The sequence below is a fragment of the Pelophylax lessonae genome (assembly GCF_965119305.1).
Source record: "Pelophylax lessonae genome assembly, chromosome: 2".
Classification (NCBI taxonomy): domain Eukaryota; kingdom Metazoa; phylum Chordata; class Amphibia; order Anura; family Ranidae; genus Pelophylax; species Pelophylax lessonae.
The window spans coordinates 681,846,790-681,870,013 of record NC_138769.1 but is presented as its reverse complement, the minus strand read 5'-3'; the positions used below and the strand labels follow the sequence as shown (position 1 = coordinate 681,870,013).

At 44.3% G+C, this 23,224-nt stretch overlaps 1 protein-coding gene across 1 annotated transcript in view; it reads left to right on the top strand.

Annotated features, from left to right (window-relative positions):
* Positions 1–23,224, top strand: part of PIWIL4 (piwi like RNA-mediated gene silencing 4) — a 558,880-nt gene that overhangs the window by 256,780 nt on the left and 278,876 nt on the right. Inside the window, exons 8-9 of the mRNA XM_082244560.1 lie at positions 8,969–9,086; positions 22,885–22,996. Coding sequence (XP_082100686.1) covers positions 8,969–9,086; positions 22,885–22,996 — 230 coding nt within the window. The remainder of the gene's footprint in view (positions 1–8,968; positions 9,087–22,884; positions 22,997–23,224) is intronic.

Sequence of the window (23,224 nt, the reverse complement as noted above, 5' to 3'; positions counted from 1 at the left end):
CCATATACGTTTGAAATTTATTAAGACGTTGTGGAGGTGCGAACTTAAGGCCTTTGTTTAGAATCCGAATTTCAGCATCATTCAATGTTACTTTACTTAGATTGAAAATCCCCGCACCGTCTACGTTTTTGATTTTTTTAGATTTGCTGCGCCTGCCTCCCCTACATCCTCTTGTGGTTCGGCCGGACGCTTGACACCTTGATTGGCCTTGGGAAAACCCCAACCTGGATAGCTTTGCGTATTTGATGCCTCAGAGTTGGGATTTTCAGAAGCCACCTCTCTAATGGGGCGGGTATTAGTCTGTTATTGAGGTGCTTCAATATTACTGGGAACCTCATTGTCCCTAAGAGGGTAGAATCGGTTATTGACCGGAACATTGTAATGATGATTGTCGTGCCTATTAGGGAATGGATCTTGCTTATATTCCTGGGGTTCTCCATCTAGTCCTGGTGGGCGAGTATAAGGTGGATCAAACCACTGAGGGTGAGGTCTGGGGGGACTGTGATATTGACGCCAATGTGGGGACCGATAATAATCTGGTTCTGGACCCTGATGATTAGAATAGTTATTCTTTTTATTGAATACATTTTTGTGGGATTTTACACTATGGCGTCCTCTTCTCTATTTTACGGCTGACATCTTCCCACAACACCCCGAGTCACTAGAGGCTGTATGAGGAGATCTGGCTATCGAGCATATACATCAGTGTATTATCATCTCTGCTGTTCCTTTACCTCCATTCAGTAAGGGTATTTTGTGCTGCTTCCGATACACATTGTTTGCATGGTTGGGACCCCCTGTGGATGTATATGAGCTTTTTACACATCTTTCTGGTAAGCTGCTTTTCTATCGGGTGAGGTGCTTGGATCTTTTATTCAACTGCTAAATTTTTTCCCATTTCTGGTAAGAGTTACCCTGGAGGTCCGTTTTGGTGGTTGAACTCTCTTTCTATTCACCCATTTATTTCACTCTCATATGAGCACTTTTTCACTTTGAGTTTGGGTGATTTTATCTATCTATTGAGAGTTTTTTTTTTGCATTTGTTGTCTGGTTTCACGCTATGGCGATATATATTTTATTACTTCCTATACAACCATCACATTGAGAGCATCGGTGCTGAGGCTGCGGATTCCATCGTGCCCAAGTCCTTGGGAACTTCAGGATTCATTGATATCTTTTGGCACAAATTTATCTGGTTCTGGTAAGCGTCCCATCTACACGGTCACTCTCATTCACGTTATTTCTGGATTGATTTATGGACTTTTGATTGGACTATTTCAGTTTATTTTATTTTTCACTGTTTTTGGCATATATTACATATATGACTGATCACGTTTTAGCACAACTTATACAGTGGGTACGGAAAGTATTCAGACCCCCTTAAATTTTTCACTCTTTGTTATATTGCAGCCATTTGCTAAAATCATTTAAGTTCATTCTTCTTCCTCATGAATGTACACATAGCACCCCATACTGACAGAAAAACACAGAATTGTTGACATTGTTGCAGATTTATTAAAAAAGAAAAACTGAAATATCACATGGTCCTAAGTATTTAGACCCTTTGCTGTGACACTCTTAACTCAGGTGCTTTCCATTTCTTCTGATCATCCTCGAGATGATTCTACACCTTCATTTGAGTCCAGCTGTGTTTGATTATACTGATTGAACTTGATTAGGAAAGCCACACACCTGTCTATATAAGACCTTCCAGATCACAATGCACGTCAGAGCAAATGAGAATCATGAGGTCAAAGGAACTGCCTGAAGAGCTCAGAGACAGAATTGTGGCAAGGCACAGATCTGGCCAAGGTTACAAAAAGATTTCTGCTGCACTTAAGGTTCCTAAGAGCACAGTGGCCTCCATAATCCTCAAATGGAAGACGTTTGGGACGACCAGAACCCTTCCTAGAGCTGGCCGTCCGGCCAAACTGAGCTATCGGGGGAGAAGAGCCTTGGTGAGAGAGGTAAAGAAGAACCCAAAGATCACTGTGGCTGAGCTCCAGAGATGCAGTCAGGAGATGGGAGAAAGTTGTAGAAAGTCAACCATCACTGCAGCCCTCCACCAGTCGGGGCTTTATGGCAGAGTGGCCCGACGGAAGCCTCTCCTCAGTGTAAGACACATGAAAGCCCGCATGGAGTTTGCTAAAAAAACACCTGAAGGACTCCAAGATGGTGAGAAATAATATTCTCTGGTCTGATGAGACCAAAATAGAACTTTTTGGCCTTAATTCTAAGCGGTATGTGTGGAGAAAACCAGGCACTGCTCCTCACCTGTCCAATACAGTCCCAACAGTGAAGCATGGTGGTGGCAGCATCATGCTGTGGGGGTGTTTTTCAGCTGCAGGGACAGGGCGACTGGTTGCAATCGAGGGAAAGATGAATGCGGCCAAGTACAGGGATATCCTGGACAAAAACCTTCTCCAGAGTGCTCTGGACCTCAGACTGGGCCGAAGGTTTACTTTCCAACAAGACAATGACCCTAAGCACACAGCTAAAATAACGAAGGAGTGGCTTCACAACAACTCCGTGACTGTTCTTGAATGGCCCAGCCAGAGCCCTGACTTAAACCCAATTGAGCATCTCTGGAGAGACCTAAAAATGGCTGTCCACCAACGTTTACCATCCAACCTGACAGAACTGGAGAGGATCTGCAAGGAGGAATGGCAGAGGATCCCCAAATCCAGGTGTGAAAGACTTGTTGCATCTTTACCAAAAAGACTCCTGGCTGTATTAGATCAAAAGGGGGCTTCTACTAAATACCGAGCAAAGGGTCTGAATACTTAGGACCATGTGATATTTCAGTTTATCTTTTTTAATAAATCTGCAACAATGTCAACAATTATGTGTTTTTCTGTCAGTATGGGGTGCTATGTGTACATTCATGAGGAAGAAGAATGAACTTAAATGATTTTAGCAAATGGCTGCAATATAACAAAGAGTGAAAAATTTAAGGGGGTCTGAATACTTTCTGTACCCACTGTATATTACTGTGTTTTTTTGTGGTGTCGGTCACACTTGAAGTTGCTGCTTTTCACTTGGATTAGCGCAGTTGTTTTTTCCTTTTTATACTCCCCATTAATCACCACCCTTTGCAACCTCCCCTGGAGCCAGTTCTCTATCCAGGTACTCACCTTATGGTCCATGCCTACCTTTCTTAGTTTGAACAGTAAGCGTTTGTGGGGAACGGTGTCAAAGGCCTTTGCGAAGTCCAGGTACACCACATCCACAGGCTTACCTTTATCTAGGTGGCAGCTCACTTCATCATAGAAGGTTAATAGATTGGTTTGGCAAGAACGATTTTTCATGAATCCATGCTGATTACTACTAATAATACCGTTTTCATTACTAAAGTCTTGTATGTGGTCCCTTAACATCCCCTCCAAAATCTTGCAGACTACTGATGTTAGGCTGACCGGCCTATAGTTACCCAGGATATATCTCGGCCCCTTTTTAAATATTGGTACCATGTTGGCTTTTTTCCAATCAGCTTACACCATACCCGTCTGTAAACTATCCTTAAAGATCAAGAATAATGGTCTGGCAATCACCTGGCTGAGCTCTTTAAGAACACTCGGGTGCAAGCCATCCGGTCCCGGTGATTTATTTATGTTAAGTTTCTCTAGTTTAGTTCTAAGTCTATCTTCTGTTAGCCATGGCGGTATTTCCTGAGGTGTGTTGTTTAGTTTGACTTTACAAGCTGGGTTAGTGTAGCCCCCCGATTCTTTTGTGAAGACTGAAGAGAAGAATTTATTTAACACTTTTCCCTGTCCTCTGTGGCCAAAACTCCCTTATCGTCTTTTATGGGGCCAATGTGTTCTGGCCTCGCTTTCTTACTGTTTATATACTTAAAGAATTTATTGGGGTTCTTTTTACTCTCTTCCGCTATATGTCTCTCGTGTTCTATTTTAGCCGCCCTGATTTCGTCTTTACATTTCTTATTACCCTCTTTGTAGTGCTTGAATGCTGCCAATGACCCCTCAGTCTTGTAGTCTTTTGAAGGCCTTTCCTTTAGCATTAATATGCATTTTTATGTTGGAGTTTAGCCACCCAGGGTTTAGTTTTGCTCTTTTAAATGTATTTCCCTTTGGAATGCACTGGTCAATCCCTTTGTTAATTATGCTTTTGAAGCACTCCCATTTTTCCTCCGTGTTCTTTGTTCCCAGGGTTCTATCCCATTTGATATTTTCTAGCAGAGAGCACAGTTTTGGGAAATTGGCTCTTTTGAAATTCAGTGTCCTTATATTGCCCTTGTGTTTCCTATTACTGTAATTAATACTGCAACTAATTGACCTATGGTCACTGTGTTCTTTGTTCCCAGGGTTCTATCCCATTTGATATTTTATAGCAGAGAGCGCAGTTTTGGGAAATTGGCTCTTTTGAAATCCAGTGTCCTTATATTGCCCTTGTGTTTCCTATTACTGTAATTAATACTGCAACTAATTGACCTATGGTCACTGTTTCCTAAGTCTTCCCGTATTTCTATATCCGTGAGCAGGTCTGTATTGTTGGTAATCAGTTGGTCAAGTACCGCATTGTTTCTTGCCGGTGCATTCACCATCTGACCCATGAAATTGTCCTGCAAAACATTTAGGAACTGCCGAGCCTTGGCTGAATGCGCGGTTCCTTCTGCCCAGTCTATATCTGGATAATTAAAGTCCCCCATTATAATGACATTTCCCATCCTTGCTGCCAATCCTATTTGTAAAACGAGGTCCGCCTCCCCCTCCTCCCTCAGGTTGGGGGGCCTATAGCATACGCCCAATATTACTTTCCCCACAGTGCCTTCCCTTTGAAGTTCTACCCATAGGGATTCTGCCTCGTCCATTATTAATATCATCCCTCATATTTATACTGTATACTGTTCTTAATATACAGACATACCCCTCCTCCTTTTTTACCTTCTCTATCTCTGCGATAAAGGGAATACCCCTGAATGGTCGCCATCCAGTCATGAGAGCTGTCAAACCAAGTCTCTGTTATCCCCACAAAATCTAAGTCCTCCTCAAACATCAGCAGCTCCAACTCTCCCATCTTGTTAGCCAGGCTTCTGGCATTGGTATACAAGCCTCGTGATCGGTTTATCGGTGATCGGTTACAAATATTCTCATTTGATGTTTTTAGGCTGCTCTTGTGATTTCTCCCCATACCCCTCCTGGGTTTAGGAGCTCCAAACACCCTAGCGCTAACGTCCCCATTTCTGCCCTCTGGATCTTGATTTCCACTGGCTAATTCTACATCTGTACCCCCCCCCCCCCCATCACCTAGTTTAAAAGCCCCTCTAACTTTTCGGCCATCTTCTCACCCAGTACGGCTGCACCTTCCCCATTTAGGTGCAATCCGTCCCTACCATAGAGCTGGTGGCCGACTGAGAAGTCTGCCCAGTTCTCCAGGAACCCGAAACCCTCCTTACTACACCAGCTCCTCAGCCACTTGTTAACTTCCCTAATCTCCCGCTGCCTCTCTGGTGTGGCTCGAGGTACAGGTAGTATTTCTGAAAATACTACCTTGGAGGTCCTACTCCTCAACTTAGCGCCTAAGTCCCTGAAATCGTTTAGGACTCTCCATCTTCCTCTGCCTATGTCATTGGTACCCACGTGTACCATGACAGCTGGGTCTTCCCCAGCCCCACCCAGTAATCTGTCCACCCGATCCGCGATGTGCCGAACCCGAGCGCCCGGTAAACAACAGACTGTTCGGCGCACGCGGTCTTTGTGACAGATTGCACTATCTGTCCTTCTAATAATTGAGTCCCCTACCACCAGCACCTGTCTTTCCTTTCCCTTTCTCCTGGCCTCACTGGAGGAGTTCTTCCCCTGGCAGCTAGGGGCGTCGCTCTGCTCCAGCAATGCTGGTCCCTGACTGGTTTCCCCAACATCACGCAATGGGGCGTGATTTTATCTACCCTGTGAAAGAAAAGATGCTTATGCTTACCTGTTCTAAATTTGCGGAAAGAGTAGAGGAGAGATCACCGAGAACTGCTGCAAATGCCAGTTCAGTGTCGTCACCCAAAAGCTTACTATAGGGCATCCATTGTCAGCTGCCCCTCTACTCTAAAGCTGGCCCTAGGACCTGATCATTTTACTGGACCAGAATTGCTTCAGAATACTTCAGCACTTCAGCATAAGGGTTTTTTCTTTCACGGTAGATTGAATAGTTTTAGAATGGGAGTGGGAGTTAGATTGGCTTTAGATTTTAACTGAACTTCCACTTTAACAAAGCACTATTTTTGTAGAAGGTGCTTCAGCCTTTAAGAACCTTGTTGACAAAGAAGTGGAAAGAATTTCTCAATATATTTACTACTTGATAGGATCTGCAATTCAACCCAAGGGGTATTCATTTGATTTAATCCTCTTTTCAATTCCTAAGGCATTTGTCCTATCCTGGATTTAAAGGCTCTAAATGCATTTGTATGTCCTGAAAATTTTTTTGTGCAATCTTTTTAGTCAGTTATTGTCTCCCTCCTTGCGGGGACTTTTTGGAATAAGTCACAATAAAGGATATGTATTTACACGTTCCCATCTTTCCAGGTCATCAGTGATCCTTTGCTTCACTTTGGGTAACAATAAACATGTGGCCCTGCCCTTCGTCTTTGCCTTCTGCCCCAGTTGGACTTTGCACCAGTTCTGGGTGTTCTTCATCTCGGAGGTATTCTTATCGTGGGATACCCAACAGTCTGCTGCTGTAAGTGCAGACCTCTGATCTTTGACTCAAATTTTTAATTACGCTGCGAACCTAAGGGGAGTTCGGATGAATCCGGAAATTTGAGAAGTCATCTCTGATTTTGACAAATCCTTTGAAGTACTTTGAGTTTTCTCCTGGATACTTCCTAGACCAAAGTCTTCCTGCCCCAGGAGAAGTTGACAAAACTGCAGAATCATGTTCGACAAGCAACATACCTTCTTCATGCAAGTATTGTGATTAATGTTAATCTCCTTTAAAAAAAAGATTTGTTTACATACTCAAATCAAGCTGTCTGTCATGACTTCTGTCCCTGGCATTTGTCGGAGGGCAGGGTTTTGCTTCCCTTATATTTTGTCACAAGATTATCACTATGGACACAGTCTTCTGAGTTCGGGAAGATTGCTATCTTTTAAGGATTGTTGGTTCCAGGAGTAATCAAAGCTTCCAATTAACATCCAAGAGTTATGAGGAATTTATCTGTCCTTAGTTCACTAGATCCAATTTCTGGGGCATTATGGATTTATTTGTGTAGATCACCCCTAGGTGATCTCTCTGAGTTGCCTTGATGTAAAGAGGGTTGGTCAATGTTTACCTTTCTGCCACTGCCACTTTTAGGCAGACTGATTGGCTTTTTGTCACTACAGAAAGTCCCAAAATATGTTCTCTGGTTACCAGATCCACTATTCCTATATGGGTTAGTTAGGTTTTTGTATAGGCCTAAAAACTGTAAGATGAAGTGTTAGCTTTTCAATATAAAGCATTGCATCATCAATCTTCTGTCTCAGAACGGTAAGCCTGCGACCTGATCTATGGTATATATGTTCTCTAAGTTCTACAAGAGTGCTTTGTCTTCTCCTGCAGAAGTTAGTTTCGACTGAAAAGTATTACAAGTGGATATTTAATGCCTTTGGTTTCCCTTTTGTTTTGGGATTTTACTTGTTTGGCTGGTTCCCCTATGTTTTGGTCTACTGGCCCCTATTTTTGAACTGCTTTTGAATGTCCCAAGGCTTCATTCTAACAATCTGTGTCCCTAAGTGGACGATACAGAAAACAGCATTTTAGCTGAATGCAGCCGTACTTGTGTAAATGCTGTTCACTTCTACAGCTGTTGTTTTCCAAATCTTGTCTAAAGCGCATTTCCCTAAATGGCCCACTTTCTCATTTGGGGAAATTTATTAAAAGTTTTTAAGGTAATAAACACCCATGTACATTAAGCCTTTCTTAGGTTTCTTAAGGCCTATTGAGTGATACGCTTCTACATAGTTATCAAACTCAGGACCCTGCATTCACTTTATCTGTTCTCCCATAGTACAAAGAGCATGGCAATTATTTTAGTAAATATAAACTGCTAAATACATTTTCTCATCAGCATCTATAGCAGTCTTGTGGCTCCTATCAGTGTCCGGCCAAACACTGGTTAAAGCTTGGAGGAGTTTTAATTCTCCTCTGACTGTCCTATGAGGCTGCATGACCCCTGACCCTCTATGTGGACAGTGTCGATTGGCCCTGTGCTGTTCCCATGCACCCTCCCAAAAAAAAAAAAACTCGAGCAATACACAACAAGCTGAGCATGCACAGAGTGCCTCCAAGGGCTTTGTTCTATCGTTGGATGGATTGTGGACCATGGAAGAAGGAAAGGATCAGAGAAGACAGGATCAAACAGCCCTCTTACACAATGTAGGGGATTAACCCTTTAGGATCCACAGTGAGTATACCAAGCATGCTCTACTACACATACAGACTGATTTTACTGTTGTGGGTTTGGTAACACTTTAAATCGTATTGTTCTTACTTGATCAGCTTGCTATAACATGAACAGGTGTGCCCTGGGGGTGGGGTTATACATTCATATGGGATGGTCTTCAATTTACTATGAACATAGTATTCATTTTTTTCCTGTAGATGGCAGTGTAACTTTAGGTTTCTTACTATCAAGCTATGTCCCCAGTAGACTACAAGATAACGATTATATGGTGAGTACAAAAATCATCCTGTAGCATTACATGCATACATGAAAGTTGCATTGAATATATGGCAAGAGGCTGTAGTGCCACCCATTCTGTAAGGTCTGCTCTATCTGGCTGTAAAAAAAAAAAAAAAAAAAATCATCTAATTTTTAATTTAGGTAAATCGGATGGACCTTCTGACTTTAGCAAAGTTGAATAGAAAGTCCTAGATAGAATAGACTGTTATTCTTTTTAGCTCTTGAGAAAGTGAAACGTGGTGAAAGTCATTAGGAGTGAGCAATGGTAGTAATTGTGTCCTGTCTTTTTTTTACTACTAGGACTGTCAAACCGCGCCCTTACTGACTTCCGTCTGATGAAGGACCTGGCCATGGAGACTCATGTAAACCCAGAACACAGGCAGCAGAGATTGCAGAGCCTGGCAAATAACATTGAAGGGTAATCAATTTTATAGGCTGCAAGTCTTGTTCCCAATAGATGAGCTACATAAGGAATTACTGTGAATGGGATTGTATCAAGACAGTGCCAGGAAAGATCACATTCATTTCCCAGTGATGCGGCAATGCTTAACCACTGCAGCTCTGGAAGGTGTTAACCTCTTCAGGACCAGGCCATTTTTTGCTATTTAGCACTGCCCTCCTTTAACTGGTAATTGCGTGGTCATGCAAAGCTGTACCCAAATGTAATTTTATATATTTGTTTTCCACTCAAATAGTACTTTCTTTCGGGTGGTATTTGATTACCACTGTTTTTTTTTTTTTTTTTTTTTTTTATATTTTTATATATATATATATATATATATATATATATATATATATATATATATATATATATATATATATGAAAAAAGACCAAAAATTAAAAAAAATATATATTTTTTTTTACTTTCTGCTATAAAACATATCAAATAATAAAAATGTAAATTTCTTTATGAATTAAGGCCACAATGTATGTTACATGTCTTTAGTACAAAAAAAAAAAACAACAAATCCCAATAATCGTATATTGATAGGTTTATGTGAAAGTTTTAGGGCCTACAAACTATGGTACAGTATCTCACAGAAGTGTGTACACCCCTCACATTTTTGTAAATATTTTATTATATCTTTATAATGAGACAACACTGAAGAAATGACGCTTTGCTACAATGTAAAGTAGTGAGTGTACAGCTTGTATAAGAGTATCAATTTTCCGTCCCCTCAAAATAACTCAACACACAGCCATTAATGTCTAAAACGCTGGCAACAAAAGTGAGTACACCCCAAAGTTGAAATGTCCAAATTGGGCCCAAAGTGTCAATATTTTGTGTGGCCACCATTATTTTCCAGCACTACCTTAACCCTCTTGGACATGGAGTTTACCAGAGCTTCACAGGTTGCCACTGGAGTCCTCTTCCACTCCTCCATGACGACATCATAGAGCGTGTGGATGTTGACCATGCGCTCCTCCACCTTCCATTTGAGGATGCCCCACAGATGCTCAATAGGGTTTAGGTCTGGAGACATGCTTGGCCAGTCCATCACCTTTACCCTTAGCTTCTTTAGCAAGGCAGTGGTCGTCTTGGAGTTGTGTTTGGGGTCATTATTATGTTGAAATACTGCCTTGCGGCCCAGTGTCTGAAGGGAGGGGATCATGCTCTGCTTCAGTATGTCACAGTACATGTTGGCATTCATGGTTCCCTCAATGAACTGTAGCTCCCCAGTGCCAGCAGCACTCATGCAGCCCCAGACCATGATACTCCCACCACCATGCTTGACTGTAGGCAAGACACACCAGACCACATGGGGATGCAGGTAAAATAAAGCAGTATATTAGAGCAAACAACAATAAACGCACAGCAAGAGTGGGGAAATGGGAGTAGGAACAAGCCGGGGTCAAGTGCAGAAGCGGGTAGTTATCCAAGCCGTGGTTGAGACCAGAAGCGGGTAGCCTGCTAATGCCGGGTCACCTGCCGATGCCGGGTCGAGAGCCAGGAGAGTCGTCAGCCAAGCCAGGTCATATATGGAGGAACATGGAGAACGGAAGACTGCTAGCAGAGATGCACCTTGAAGCACAAACGCAAGGGCAAGAACTGCAACCCATCAGGTGATAGATATAGTCAAAAGAGTGCAGCATCATTACTGTGTGACGCCCAGGCAGCAGGCAAGTGATGATGCAATCAAAGTCTATAAGAGGCAGCAGTCTGTACATGTCCAATATGGCTGCCAACAAGGGGGCAAGGTAAGACACAAACACACGTTTGACACCATCTGAACCAAATAAGTTTATCTTGGTCTCATCAGACCACAGGACATGGTTCCAGTAATCAATGTCCTTAGTCTGCTTGTCTTCAGCAAACTGTTTGTGGGCTTTCTTGTGCATCATCTTTAGAAGAGTCTTTCTTCTGGGATAACAGCCATGCAGACCAGTTTGATGCAGTGTGCAGCGTATGGTCTCAGCACTGACAGGCTGACCCTCCATCCCTTCAACCTCTGCAGCAATGCTGGCAGCACTCATACCTCTATTTCCCAAAGACAATCTCTGGATATGACACTGAGCACATGCACTCAACTTTTTTAGCCGACCATGGCGACGCCTCTTTTGAGTGGAACATGTCTTGTTTAACCGCTGTATGGTCATGGCCACTGTGCTGTAGCTCAGTTTCAGGATCTTGGCAATGTTCTTATAGCCTAGACCATCTTTATGTAGAGCAACAATTCTATTTTTCAGATCTTCAGAGAGTTCTTTGCCATGAGGTGACATGTTGAACTTCCAGTGACCAGTATGAGAGAGTGAGAGCGATAACAACAAATGTAACACACCTGCTCCCCATTCCCACCTGAGACCTTGTAACACTAACTAGTCACATGACATCGGGGAGGGAAAATGGCTAATTGGGCCCAATTTAGACTTTTTCACTTTGGTGTGTACTCACTTTTGTTGCCAGCGATTTAGACATTAATGGCTCTGTTTTGAGTTATTTTGAGGGGACAGCAAATTTTCACTATTATGCAAGCTGTACACTCACTACTTTACATTGTAGCAAAATGTCCATTTCTTCAGTGTTGTCACATGAAAAGATATAATATATTTTCTCTGTCGTTCATTGATGGACCAGTCCTTTGATGCATATTAGTAGGGTGATGCTGCAGGAGTAGGACACTAGACAGAAAAAAAGTTCTGGCTATGCCTATGGGCAGTCCCTGGGGGTATACCCTCTCTCTTCCTGCATAGGATGTCAATTTTAATCTGCCTAGTCAGAAGTAAGGACCTAGTTCCTTGCTGAGATCTCTGGTCCTGGCATAAAAGTGTTTTTTTGTATGTAGATAATTTTATTAGCTAGTTGTTTCTCCGGGTATTTTTCCTGTAAGATCTTCAATCAACTTTGCTGGATCTGGCCGGCCAGCGAGCGCTCCACTTTGGGTCGGCCGCAAGATGGTCTCACTGGACTGGGACTGGCCCTGCGAGTTAAACGTCTCACCAGGTTGCACACAACAGGGTCTAGGCCTGTGTCGCAGCATTCCTATTTGGCCAACAGCCCCCCCAACTTCAGCGGAGAGGGATCCTGTCAGGAGATGGCGCCCGCCTGTGTTCCTGGTACAGTAATGGCACTTTTCCAGTGCAAGTACCGGCTCAGGTCTTGGTCCGGTTTGGTTTTCCACTGCATGGTACCGCATGGTATGGTCTTGGAACAGTTCTGTACGGTTTGGTATGGTTTGCTTTTCCACTAAAGTAGTACTAAAGTAATTGGGTGGGATAACAACGATTCTCTGACCAATCAGTGGCTAGTAGTGACAGTCAAGGCTGCATGCAAAGGATTGTGGGATATGGTACCGGTACGGCCCTCTTGGAACCACAACTGAGGTGGTACTGTTTATGGTACTGTTTAGAGAGCCGTACCGTTCGGTTCCATGTAGTGGAAAAGCACCGCTGTACCGTACTGTTCCTACACCGTACCATGGGTACCATGCAGTGGAAAAGCACAAAAGTGAGCCGAACCGTTCGGTTCCATGCAGTGAAAAAACAACATAAGTAAATGTCCCCCTCTGTACGTTGCGTTCCCCCCTCTTCCCCTAGCAGATTTTGGGGTGGAGGTGGACCCCTCCCTGGGACGGTTGAACCCTCACAATCCCTTCTGTCCTGTTGTTCAACATCCCCCCTCACGCAGGGGTCTGTTTGGGCCTACCTGAGGCTGGGACCCTGTTCTCAGTCTGCATGGGGTGGTCAGGGGGTGCGCCGTCGGTAGTGCATGAAAATCGTAGGCATCAGTCGGTTCTTTCAGAGCCTACCTGCTGGTCGATGGTGTTGGGAGGATTCCTCTGTGGGTCCTCATTTGCCCCACCATTTTCTTGTAGCCTCGTGTGCTACAGTGATCGGCGGCCATTTTGGTACACCCGGTTTCAGCCATTTATCGTCCAACAACAGAGGCAGCCTCATCTCCATGTTTATGCTGTCTCCTACCAGGCACAACCCCCACTGCCAGAGCCCAGCGCATCAGTTTGTTTTCTGCCTAGAGAATGAGTAGGACCTAGGTTTCCTACTGGGACTCCGATCTCAGTTTTTTTATTCTTTTCAGAATAGTTTATTTTATTTCTCTTTACTTGCTAGCTAGTGTTCAGGGAAGAATTTTCCTGGTGATCTACAAGAAACGATGACGGCTGGGACTTTGTACTGGATAATCTAGATTCTTATGGTCCCCCCAGTCTGGCCTACGAGCGTGAGCAGGTTATAGTTCCGACCTAGGCCTAGCCACGACAGTGCCCCCTTTGCCCAGAGGGGGACGAGCCTGCGAGCGGATGACTCACCGGGATGCGACAACCTGGAACGCCCTGAGTTGCAGCATACCCCTCAGCTAGCAGCACCCCCACTTTGGGTGGGAGGCAGTCTGCCCGGAGCGGAGCCCACCCGGTCCATGGTATGGTGAGTAAAGGTACCCCCTTTGCCCCTGCTGGCCTTGGGGGGATGTGGGCCCTCTCCTGGAAATAATGGGATTTGTGCCTCCCAAAAGATCCCCCTGGCCTTCCTGGTGTCCAGTCTGTGTGTCCTCTCTCTGCCCACTGCGGTGAGCTGTCTGGTGCTCCTGGCGCCTTGGGAGTGGGGTGTGACATGGTACCCTGGGCTTGCTGGTCCCTGTTGTGGTTCCTGAGGCATCTTGAGTGAGGGCAATGTGACTTTTTTCCCCATAGACTTCTATAGGGCAGCCATTTTCCCTGAGCTTCCTGATTGCTCTGTATAAGCATCCATGTTTGTATAGCCCTTGTGCTATGCTGGTAGAGTGATCTTTCTTAGACAATATCACTTCCTGTGCATGTATTTCCTGCTGCTGACAGGGGACACTTCCTCTCTTCTCTCCATACTGCTGGAAGAGGAAGGTGGACGGTTTGTCTGAGGTGGTGCAGTACTTGGTGGTCCCTGTGGGCATGTCCCGACACATTCTGCTATCAGTTTAGTTTAACGGGGTTCCCTGCAATACGTTGCGATCTGTGGTGAGTACCGCGATTGGCGCTCTTAAATCGACAGTACTCTGTTTTTTGCAATATGGAATCCCAAACTTGAAAATCACCCTCAGACCCACTCTGTGCGACTCCCGGACAGTCCATATCGATTTCAGCAGCTCTGGAAAGCCTGGCGACTAAAGTTGATTTAGTCATGAAAAAGGTTGATAGCCTAAAACAGTTGCTGCCTTCTCCATCTGTCGGTGTCGGATTTTCACCTGAATGAAGACATTGTTTTGCCTTCCTTATGTCCTAAGCCTTAATATCCCGAAGAGGTTGCCTTGCTCTTTCTGGATGTGGTTCGGGCGATAAGGGTTTATCTGACGGTTACTGAGTCCTTCAGGAAGTCGGGCTCTCTTTGTATCCTTCTGGACAGTCCTCGCAAAGGTTTGGCTGCATCCGCTGCGACCATTTTGAGATTGATCAGGCAGACGGTTGTTCAGGCTTGTTCATTCACGGGTCAGGTTACTCCTTTCCCTGTGAAGGCGCATTCTACTAGAGTGCTGAGTGCCTTTTGGGCTTTTCGCCACCAGGCCTCTGTTATACAAGTTTGTAAGGCAGCAACTTGGTCGTCTGTGCACACCTTTACCAAATTTTACAAGGTGGATTTGTTGGCGTCTTCCCATGCCTCTCTTGGCCGCAAGGTTTGGAAGGCTGCTGTTTCATAAGAGAATGTTTTTTTCTTATTCTCTTAGGGGTCTTTTACCTGGATGAGCTCCTGTTGTTTGGTTGAGCTCCTTGTTGCCCGGTTGGCTAGGTTTAGCCTCTTAGAGTTGACGTTACTGTCTGGTTGCATTTTTCCCACCCCTCGTGCCTATACTGCTTTGGGGCATCCCACTCAGCTCATGGAGATGAGGCTGCATCTGTCGATGGACGATAGAGAAAATACAATTTTTGTAAGATCTTAGCGTAAAATCTTTTTCTCTGATGTCCATCGACAGATGCAGCACCCGCCCCTCTGTTTGGGGTTGGTTCTTTGTCTTCACTGGAAAGAACAAAATATATATAAGGCTGGTTTAACCACTTTACCACCGGAGGATTTTGCTGTCTTACGTCCAGGCCACTTTTTGCGATTCGGCACTGTGCAACTTTAACTGACAATTGCACGGTCATGTAACGCCGTACCCAAACGAAATTTACGTCCTTTTTTCCCCACAAACAGAGCTTTCTTTGGTAGTATTTGATCACCTGTGCGATTTTCATTTTTTGCGATATTAATTAAAAAATGCGACAATTTTGAAAAAATAACAATATTTTTCTACTTTGACAGTTAAAAAATATCCAATATATTCAATTTTTGTCATATATTTAGGCCAAAATGTATTTAGCTACATGTCTTTGACAAAAAAATTCTCAATGAGGTTATTTTTAACCGCTTTATGACCGGAATGCTTTACCCCATTCCTGACCAGGCCATATTTTACGATCGGCACTGCGTTACTTTAACGGACAATTTCGCGGTCGTGCAACGCTGTACCCAAATTAAATGGTATTTGATCACCTGTGCGAATCTTACTTTTTGCGCTATAAACAAAAAAAGAGCGACAATTTTGAAAAAACAGCAATATTTTTCACATTTTTTTTTAATATGAAATTCCCCCCCCCCCCCAAAAAAAAAAATATATATATATATATATATATATATATAAAAATCAAAATTTTTTTATCATTGTAGGGCAATTTGTTTTCTGCTACATATTTTTGGTAAAAAAAAAAAAAATCCCAATAAGTGTATTTTTATTGGTTTGCACAAAAGTTATTGCGTTTACTAACTAAGGGAAAGATTTCTGTCATTTTTGGTGTTTTTTTTTTTTTTTAACGAGTAATGGCGGCAATCTGCAATTTTTTTTATGGGACTGCGACATTACGGCGGACAGATCGGACCCTTGACTGACATTTTTGACACTTTTGGGGGTACCAGTGACATTACTACAGTAATCAGTGCTATACATATGCACTGTTACTGTAAAAATGACACTGGCAGGGAAGGGGTTAATTTTTATTGGAGAGGGAGGGGTTAATGTATGCCTGGTGCTTACTAATGTGTGTGGGGGGAGGTGACTGAGTGACACAGGGACAGATCGCAGGTTCAGCTATGCAATCTGACCCTGCCTGTCACTTAGGAGATCCGCCCGCTTTGTTTACACAAGCGGGCGGATTTCCACACTAGATCACCGCCGCTCCTCCCCTGGCCCGACTCCCGCTGTAACTGAATACAGAGAGGGGAATGTCTGGTGACGCAGGTCTACGTCGCTAGACGATAACGAGCTACTTTGCCGCAGTACAGTCAACGTGACTGGTCGGCAAGTGGTTAATGAAGGTATGGAGTATTACCCCTATTATGTGTACACCAATGTTGTGATCATCTCCCGGCTAAATTATGCACAAAAAAATCCTGCAAAGAGCACAGGGAAAGAAAGCCATGTGAGGATGATTAATGAATAATACACAAGGGAGGGAATAGAGCTACCAATATTTCAATTTTATTGTGCAACAAGTGCGTACAAAATACAAAAAATAGTGTTTGATTGCAGCCAAATGGCTAAAGATTATAATAAGGTAAGAACATGAAAATTGTACATATATAACATGTGACAGAACAATATGTGATTAAAAACCAAGTACAAAAAATGCGTCCAGACGCCAGGTAAATCTTGATATAACAGGCACATTCCCCACGGCAAGAAGCTGCATAGGCGAAATATCAAAAAGAAGTAAATGGGGGGGGGGGGGGTACCACATATGTCAAGCCCCTGGATGCTCAAGCTAGGATGCAAAGCGAAAATGCTTTAAACTATGTGCTGGGGTCTGGCAGTTGGGGTTGTGCCTGGAGAGGGACAGCCCATGGGCGTGTACATGTGAATTATTTTCCTGCCTAGACTACTCCTGGTAGGAGGAAGCATAAACACACTCAGCTCATGGAGATGAGGCTGTGTCTGTCGATGGACATCGGAGAAAAAGATTTTACGGTAAGATCTTACAAAAATCTTATTTTTTTCGGTGGATTCTTGCTGGTAATCTATGTGGGAGTGCCTGGGGGTGTTTTTCGGTGGGGGGACTCAAAGCTCACTTCCTTTATGGAGAGCTGCTGCTGACACGTGCAGACTTGGCCGACAGCTACCCCCCATTTAGACAGAGACGGGTTCTATCTGGAGTGATGCCCGCCCGGTTCCTGGTATGGTGAGTAGCTGTCCCCCCCTCTCCCCCTGGAGGGTTTTGGGGTGGACATGGGCCCCTCCTTTAGACAATCAGACCCCCGGGTTCCCCCCTTCCCGCAGGCACCACACCCCCCCCGCCTTGCCGAGTCTTCATTCAGACCCTCGCTCCCCCTACACACACACAAACGCTGGGGCTATTTGGGTGGTCTGGACTCTTTCCAAGGGTGGAGGCAGGGTGCTAACTAGCGATGGTGGTACGACCCCGGCGACGGGACAGTCGACTGTGCGGGGGGGTTGTACCTGGCGGGGGCACCTTCTAGAGCCCCTCGGCCTGCCTGGATCTGTCCTTATCCACTGGTGTTAACTCCTGGATCATTTTACTTCCTGATCGCCCCATGTGTATTGCAGATTATCCTGGTGGCTGCAGGTGCTGGTCCCTCTGGTGGAGTCTGGTGGGGTCCTCTCCCTCTCTATTGAGAATCGCTTGGTGCTTTGTGCCTGACATCCAGGTGGTGCTGCCAGTGCGGTGGGGGCTATCCCTTAGCAGTGTTTTACACTATTTTGTGGGGTCCCCCTGGTGACTCATGGAGTCTTTAGAGCACATTTTCCCACCTGATCCCCTCTCTGAGGCTGCGGGTCCCTCCGTGTCCCAATCATCCTTTAATTTACTAGCGGCAGTCCTGAAGTACCTTTTGTCCCCAGGGGAGGTGGATTGCAGGCGACGGGCTTGCAAAAAGCGCACCCCCCCCCCCCCCGCATTCCTTTGCTTGTCTCATCAGATCCTGAATCTGATTTGGCCACCATAGACGTGGGTCACCCTGCTGGGTCTGCAACCACGTGCCTGGAATCCTGATAGTGAGGATGATTCTTCCACTTCTACGACCGCACAAGAAAAGGCGCTGGTGGATGCATTGATTTTATCTATGTCTGAGACTCTGAAGATGGAGAGCGGTACCCTTTGGCACTCACAAGCTATCCAGAGCGGCAAAGGTGTTTCCTTTCCCTGCCTATTTTGACAGAATTTTCGCTAAAGAGTGGGGGCGACCAAAGTGTCCCAGTGGGGTTCTAAAGCGCTTTACTAGGCTTTACCCCTATGAGGAGTCCCTTCTTAAGAAGTGGACTATGCTGCCGGTGGTGGACCCTCCGGTTTCCATATTAAACAAAGCAACCCATGATTCCAAGGAGATGACTTGTTTGGAGTTAACCTGGATGACATCATTAAAGTATCATTATAAGAGGGAGAGTACTTTTCTTCCCCAGGCTTTTAGGAGCAAGGAACCTCGCCGCTTCTCAGCTGGACCTCAAATGCTAAACTGCTTTGTGCAGGTGCAGAAGTTCAGAATGGAGTCCATTCGAATGGTCGTGACATTCCTGCATCAGGGGGATTTCCCCGCCTCTATCGACATCAAGGATGCCTAGCTTCACATTCCAATGTGTGCCAGTCACCAGCGTTTTCTCAGCTTTGCTGTGGGAGAGGAGCATTATCAGTTTGTGACATTACTCTTTGGTCTTGCCTCTGCTACTTGGGTGTTCACAAAAGTGTTAGCCCCAGTTCTAGCTTTGCTAGGCCAAACGGGAAATCGCGGTTCTGGGCTACTTGGACAAGCTCTTTCTGCAAGCGAAGTCTCCCTCTGCTCTGGTGGACAATCTGGAGATCACAATACATACTCTGCGGGAGTTTGGCTGGATTCTGGACCTTCAGAAGTCTGCTCTGGTTCCGTCCACAAGCTGGACTATCTGGGCCTCACTCTGGACTTGGCCTTAGCCAGAGTGCTCCTTTCTCTGGAATAACTCCAAAAATTGCAGGCTGCAATTTGCCTCCCGCGGTCCAACAAATGGTCATCCCTCCCGACTAGCAAGCGGGTGCTGGACCTGATAGTGTCAACCTTGAAGGCGATTCCATTTGCATAGTTCCATATGAGGTCCCTGTAAAGGGAGATTCTGACCAAATGGGACAAGACTCCGCAGTTTCTGGACAATCAGATTAAGCTGAGTCGGGGAATGAGGGAGTCCTCGATATGGTGGCTTCGTTCTCCAGCGCTCCAGCTGGGCAAATCCTTCCTCCCCTTGTATTGGACAGTGGTCACCACGACCTGTCTGGCTGGGGAGGCGTCCTCGGCAAGAATTCTGCTCAGGGGATCTGGAGGCTGGAAGAATCTACACTACCGATCAATGTCTTGGAACTCCAAACGATCAGACCGAGTCTGGATCATTGGACGGATCGTCTTCAGGGTTGTCCAGTGCGCATTCAATCGGACAATGCCACGTCCGTGGCTTATGTCAATCATCTAGGGGCACTAGAAGTGTCCTGACCGCTCTGGAGGTAGCCGGCATTCTAAGATGGCAGAACGGTTCGTTCCAGCCCTCTTCGCTGTCTACATTCCCGTAGTGGAAAATTGGCAGGTCAATTATCTCTTGGCAGGAATTGGACCACGGGGAGTGGTCCCTTCATCCGGAGGTGTTTCATCAGCTGTGTCTCCGGTGGGGCACCCTCGAGGTAGATCTTTTGGCGTCCCGGCTCAACAGAAAGGTGCAGAGGTTTGTGGCTTGGTCAAGGGATCCTCTGGCGGATGCAACAGATGCGCTGCTGACTCAGTGGGGTCAGTATTGGCTGATTTACGCCTTCCCTCCTCTCAAGCTTCTGCCCAGACTTCTACGCAGGATCAAGGCAGAAGGAATTCCGGTCATCCTAATTGCTCCGGACTGGCCTCGCTGGGTTTTGTACGCCGATCTGGTACGGCTGGTCGCCGACATTCCTTGAAAGCTTCCTCTTAGGGAAGATCTGTCCCAAGGACTGATCTTCCATCCTGCTTTACAGTCGCTGGCTTTGATGGCTTGGCTGTTGAACCCCAGCTGCTGAAGGATAACAGTTTATCTGACAGTCAGGTGCTGTCACCTATGCTGCCAGAATAGCCAGAGGTCTGTGAGACTAATACAGGTGGCTCAGCATTTTCCAGGGTTGGTATTTTGCTGGAGAAGAATCAGTGTGGGAAACTTTGTTGGACTTTTCTTTTGATTTCTGCTGTTTAAAAGTGGGCTACCAGGCCCTTAAACGCAGTTCCATCTGAAAAGAACTTCACTAAACAGTGCATCCATCACTTAGCTAACGATTTCCCAGGTCACAGAAGGTAAACACAATTCTGATATGTAATAGAGTAAATGTACAAAACTTTATTTATACCAATCCTAAAAATACTATAAAAGTAAACTTATAGCTTTAAAGACATTAAAAAGTGTGAAACCAATAGTGCATGCCCTAATAAAACATGCATTATGTATTATAGTTTTTCCACATCATCTTTCTTTCCTGCATTTTCCAAAAACTTGTGGCAAAAAATGTCATTTAGAAGAAAAAAAAATGCTATGCCTTTCAGAAAATACCTTGGGGTGTTTGCTTTCCAAAATTTGTTTCATTGTATGGATCTTTCTTCTGCCCTGGCACATCAGGGACATGTGATAGATAATTAGGAAATCAGGTATTTAGATGCATAATTTAAATACCTTGGGGTGTTTGCTTTCCAAAATGTGTTTCATTGTATGGATATTTCTTATGCCCTGGCAGTCCAGGGACATATGATTGATCAGGGTTTAAAATTTCAAGTCCTGAGCTAGTAGCCAGGCCTTAAGGGTTACTCGCCACCAGTTGCTCCACCCAGCCCCTACCCTGCCTCGTCCCTAAACGCCCTCATAAATTATCTCATTAAATTACACTGTTAAATGTTTTTGCATGCAGAAGTTTCAAAAATGAATATTAATAACATCTTCATCAGTGCCCATCAGTACAGCCTCATCAGTGCCCATCAATGCAGCCTCAAGAGTGCCCATCAATGCAGCCTCAAGAGTGCCCATCAATGCCCCTTCACCAGTGCTCATCAATGCAACCTAACCTGTGCCCATCAATGCAACCTCACCTGTGCCCATCAATGCAGCCTGATCAGTATCCATCAATGAAGCCTCCCTTTTGTCCATCAATGCAGCCTCATCGGTGCCCATGAATGCAGCCTCACCTGTGCCCATCAATGCCCCTCACCTGTGCCCATCAATGCATCCTCACCTGTTCCCATCAATGCAGCCTGATCATTGCCCATCAATGTCACCTCACCTGTGCCCATCAATGCAGCCTCACCTGTGCCTGTCAATGCAGCCTGACCAGTGCAGGGGAATAGAGACAGCCCTCGCCGTCACACACAGCACCGCCTCCTGGCCCGGCTTGTTTGATAGACAGAACACCGGTCCGATGCCGAGACGTGTGATGTCTATCATAGGAGCCTATCAAAGAGGCGGGACTGTGTGTGATGACAAGTGCCCGGCTATTCAAATGAAAGCTGTTCTGTGATGATCCAGCCGGCTTTCCTCTTCCTCTCCTCTCTCTTCCCCTGGGCAATCGAGGGAGATTGGCTCCTGTGGCAGCCTCACACTCGCCCTCAATCATTTTCCACTCGCAAAATGCGAGCAGGCGAGTGGAAAATTTAAGGGCTGTGATAGATAATTACGAAATTAGGGAATTAAATGCATAATTTATATTCCTTAAAAACCAAAGGTGCTCCTTGAATTTTGGGTCCCTCTTTGGATCTACGCTGTGAAAAATTCTCACACGTTATCGCCATACTTGGGAGGAGTAGTAAAATGTGTTTTGAGGTGTAATAGTAAGTATGCATATGCTGTATGTGAGAAACAACTTGTTAAAATTACAACTTTGTGAAAATAAAAGCAGTTTATATTCAGTTTCTTCGTTTATCCAAAAAATTGTGACAAAAAAAATAAATAAAAAAAACTCACAATCCCGGTTACTAAATACCTTGACCTATCTTCTTTCCAAGAATGGGTCAATTTGGGGATATTTGTACTGTCCTCACATTTTAGGGCCCCAAGAAAGTTAGTACTTCAGAATTGATGAATTTTCAAATATATATAGTACTATAGTTCTTAGCCTCTATAACTTTCACACAGAATAAATAATATACACTGTTTTGTTTGTTTTTTGCACTAAAGAAAAGGAGCAGAATACATTTTGACCTAAATTTATAAAGAATTAATATTTGTTTGCAAAATGTAATAACAGAAACTAAGAAAAACATTTTTTTTTTTTTTTTCAAAATGTTCTCTCTTTTTTCTTTTATACAGTAAAAAGTTAAATATAAAAAGTAAAAATATAAAAATTACTTTGGTACAGTTTTGCATGACTTAGTAATTGTCATTCAAAGTGTGACAGTGCTGAAAACTGAAAAATGGTCTGGACTGGAAAAGGGTGAAACAGTTTTTCTTTCAAATGGTTAACAAATAAAATAGAACTGACCCAAAAACCATTAGACAGTAATTAGCCTTTAACAATCCTATTAAAGGAATGCATCTAATCAATATGCTTACCTGATTCATTATAATGGTTTTGATATGTGTTTTTATGCGTTTAACTACTTGTCTGATGATTTGAACAATATACCCAATGCACTTTAAAAACTATTTCTAAGCTGGCAGTGGGACAGTATTTATTAAATGAAATCTGAAGTTCTATTTTCACAATATATTCCTATACCTTGGTGCTGGCAGTAAGGAAACCAAACTGGTGAATGTCTGCATTATTGAACTGATTTATTTTATCCACAGATGTTCAGCAGCAAATTCAGAATTAACAAAGTGGGGAATGCGATTGGAGAAGCAAATTTCAGTCACTGGTCGTGTGATTCCCCCAGAGAGGATTTGTATGAAAGATAATATAGTAAGTGCCTAGTGTAATGATGGTATACATCCTAGGGTAGAAACTGGTAGGTGTTGTAACAAAAATGTGTAATTATTAAATGAATGGAATGGGATATAACTTTACTGAGCTATTCAGTCTGCTTTTTCTCCTTTCACTGTATAGTTACAGGCTGGGGGAAGGGCAAGACCTGTAAGTGCTGTGCTAGACAGGGTTTTTGTTGTGTTCCAGAGGTGTTTATTGTAAATC